General features: G+C 59.8%; 1 protein-coding gene across 1 annotated transcript; it reads left to right on the top strand.

Annotated features, from left to right (window-relative positions):
- Positions 1–62: 62 nt before the first annotated feature.
- Positions 63–3089, top strand: CHRNG (cholinergic receptor, nicotinic, gamma (muscle); the record flags this gene model as incomplete). The annotated part of the gene is made up of 8 exons (XM_010138709.1): positions 63–202; positions 320–364; positions 573–682; positions 777–932; positions 1216–1313; positions 2092–2295; positions 2546–2660; positions 2929–3089. Coding segments are annotated over 8 exons (1029 nt in total), but the record flags the coding sequence as incomplete, so codon positions are not given.
- Between the last annotated feature and the right edge of the window lie 43 nt (positions 3090–3132).

Below are 3132 nucleotides of genomic sequence, written 5' to 3'. Positions count from 1 at the left end.
GTCCCAGAGGCGGCCACCCCGTCCCCACCCTGGGGTGCCCCCATGGCCCGTACCCTCCCCAGGCGTGGGCTGCAGGAACCAGGAGGAGAAGCTGCTCCAGGACCTCATGACCAACTACAACCGGCACCTGCGCCCGGCCCTGGTCAGGGACCAGGTCATTGATGTCACCCTCAAGCTCACCCTCACCAACCTCATCTCCTTGGTGAGAGACACCCCCCACCCCACCCCCCGCTAGGAACGCAATTTGACCCTACATGTGGGGCAGTGGGTAGAGGCAGGCAGGGCGCTCAATCCATCTGCCCCCTCCCTTCCTTGCCAGAACGAGCGGGAGGAGACCCTCACCACCAACGTCTGGATCGAGATGGTGAGACCCCTCACTCCCAGGCAGGACACACCCTGGGCCACATTTGCATCTCAGGGTGGCACCCATGGAGAGCTGGCACCATAACCTGCACCCCCTTTTGTGGGTGTCCCCAGCTGAGCCCGTTTTGGGGGCAGCATGGCAGACAGCTCACAAGCTCCCCTGCCTCGGGGAGCACCGTGACCTTCCCCCTTTGCTCCCCTTCCCCCAGCAATGGTCCGATTATCGTCTGCGGTGGGACCCTGAGAAATACGACAACATCCAAACGTTGCGGGTGCCCTCCACCATGGTCTGGCTGCCCGACATCGTCCTGGAGAACAAGTAGGTGACACGGCAATGGGGACAGATTCCTGCACAGGTGTGTCAGCTGGCCCCTGGGCACAGTTCAGGGCTGAACTCACCCTTTAACCCACAGCATCGACGGGACATTTGAAATCACCCTCTACGCCAACGTGCTGGTGTCCCCTGATGGCAGCATCTACTGGCTGCCTCCAGCCATCTACCGCAGCGTCTGCGTCATGCACGTCACCTATTTCCCCTTCGACTGGCAGAATTGCACCATGATCTTCCAGTGAGCACCATCTGGGCACACGCAGGCACTGTGGCGGGTCCTCCTGAGACACAAGGGATTGGCATGGGATGTCCACCTTTGCCCTGGGGTAATGAGACCCCGGGCAGACAAGTGCCACCACCCTGTCCCCTGGCATCTCATCAGTGGCAGGAGGCACCATGGCCAAGCCAAGCACCCCAAAGCAGAGCTGGAGGTGGCCAGCGTGACCTGGTGCCACGCTGGCACCCTTTGCCCATCTGAACTGCTGCATGCCAGCCTGTGCCACCCCTTTGTCCCTCCCCAGGTCTCAGACGTACAGCGCCAACGAAATCAACCTGCTGCTGACGGTAGAGGAAGGCCAGACTGTGGAGTGGATCGTCATTGACCCCGAGGCTTTCACAGGTAACACCACAGCTGCCCTCCTGGCACAAGAGTGTGTTGCCACGCGGGCACCCAGTGGTGCTGGCGCTACGCCGGTGGCTGCCAAAGGCAGGGCTGTGGGGCTATTAGCGGCTCCTGCTGTTACACGGGCATTTAGGTTATTAGTGGAAGCAGGAGTGAGCAAGAGATTTGTTTTTCTAACCCCCCCGGCTCGGGGCTCTCACTGCCTGGCAGCCGCTCCCGGAGAGCACTGCTCCTGGGAGCTTGATTGATGCTGGGAACGTAGCTGTCACGGCCAAACGATGACGTTTTCCATCACATTTTAATTGCATATTGAAGGAACAAAATGCTTTTCAGGCAGAGAGATTTATTTTTTCATTACCGGACCGGGCTGCGATCTTAACTGGGAAAAAATCTATCGCTCCCGCAGACAGCGAGGGAAAACAGCATGCCGTCACTCCACGTCACGCTCGGCTTCCCCCTGCAGTGCCCTGGGAGCAGGGAGATGGGGGTATCCCAGCCCCACACATATCGCCCTGGGAGCCCCAAGGGGCTCAAGGTGCCCCATATGTGCCTGGCTGCCCCCTCCAACACTTTTTTGGAGTATTTTGCCCAGGAACCCTGGCATGCTCCACAGTGCTCACCTCCCTCTCAGCGCCTTTTCCCACACTGTGCCCAGCCTGGGTGCCCTGTGGGGCTGATCACCAGCCTGCCCCTCCCTCCTCCCACGGGCCAGGGGGCTGCAGCCCCAGTGCTCCCAGTGGGGCGGTGGGACTCAAGTGGCACTGCTGTGCGGCAGAGAACGGTGAATGGGCAATCAAGCACCGCCCGGCTCGGAAGATCATCAATTCAGAGCAATTCACCCCAGATGACACCCAGTACCAGCAGGTCATCTTTTACCTCATCATCCAGCGCAAGCCGCTCTTCTACATCATCAACATCATCGTGCCCTGCGTCCTCATCTCTGCCACGGCCATGCTGGTCTACTTTCTGCCCGCCAAAGGTACGCAGCAGGCACGGGGATGTGCAAGGGGGGAGTGCCTGGAGAGGAAGGACTCGTCCCCTCTGTGCTTGGGGACATCCGTGCCACCTCTCACCCACTCCTGTGGTATTTGGGGGTGGCTGAACTTTCAGGTACTCCATGGCTAAAGCCTCATGGCAGGATTTGGTCAGTTCAGCTGTGGGTTGGGGGCTTTTTTTTCAAACGATGGCACTGCCCCATGCCAACCTCTGCCTTTCCTCCTCCTTGGCAGCGGGTGGGCAGAAATGCACCGTCTCCATCAACGTCCTTCTGGCCCAGACCGTCTTCCTCTTTCTCATTGCCCAGAAGGTGCCTGAGACCTCCCAGGCTGTGCCTCTGATTGGCAAGTAAGTGATGCTTGGGGTCGGGGTGCCACCCCCGCTGTCACACTGTGCCAGCGGAGTCTCCATGTGCTGTGCAGCAACCAGTGCCCAGGGACAGGACTCTAGCACAGAAATAACCTCCAGCCCAGGCAGGGCTGGCACAGGGCTACCACGTGCCTGTGTCCCACTTCTGGTCCCCAGTTCCCCACCCAGAATGGCACTGAGAAGGAGCTTACATGCCCATAGCTTGTGACCCAGCAGCCCCACATGAGGACCTGCGCCCCCTCCCCAGGTACCTGACCTTCCTCATGGTGGTGACGGTGGTGATCGTAGTGAATGCTGTTGTCGTCCTCAACATCTCACTGAGAACGCCCAACACTCACTCCATGTCCCAGAGAGTGCGCCAGGTACCCGCTGTTGCCCTCCTACCCCCTTATTCCCAGGGGGAACGGGGTGGGTATTTGAGGACTGAGGTCATGTTCCTTGCATGCCTTCA

The sequence above is a fragment of the Buceros rhinoceros genome, unplaced genomic scaffold, assembly GCF_000710305.1.
Source record: "Buceros rhinoceros silvestris isolate BGI_N320 unplaced genomic scaffold, ASM71030v1 scaffold44586, whole genome shotgun sequence".
NCBI lineage: Eukaryota > Metazoa > Chordata > Aves > Bucerotiformes > Bucerotidae > Buceros > Buceros rhinoceros.
This window is presented reverse-complemented; position numbering and strand designations above follow the sequence as displayed.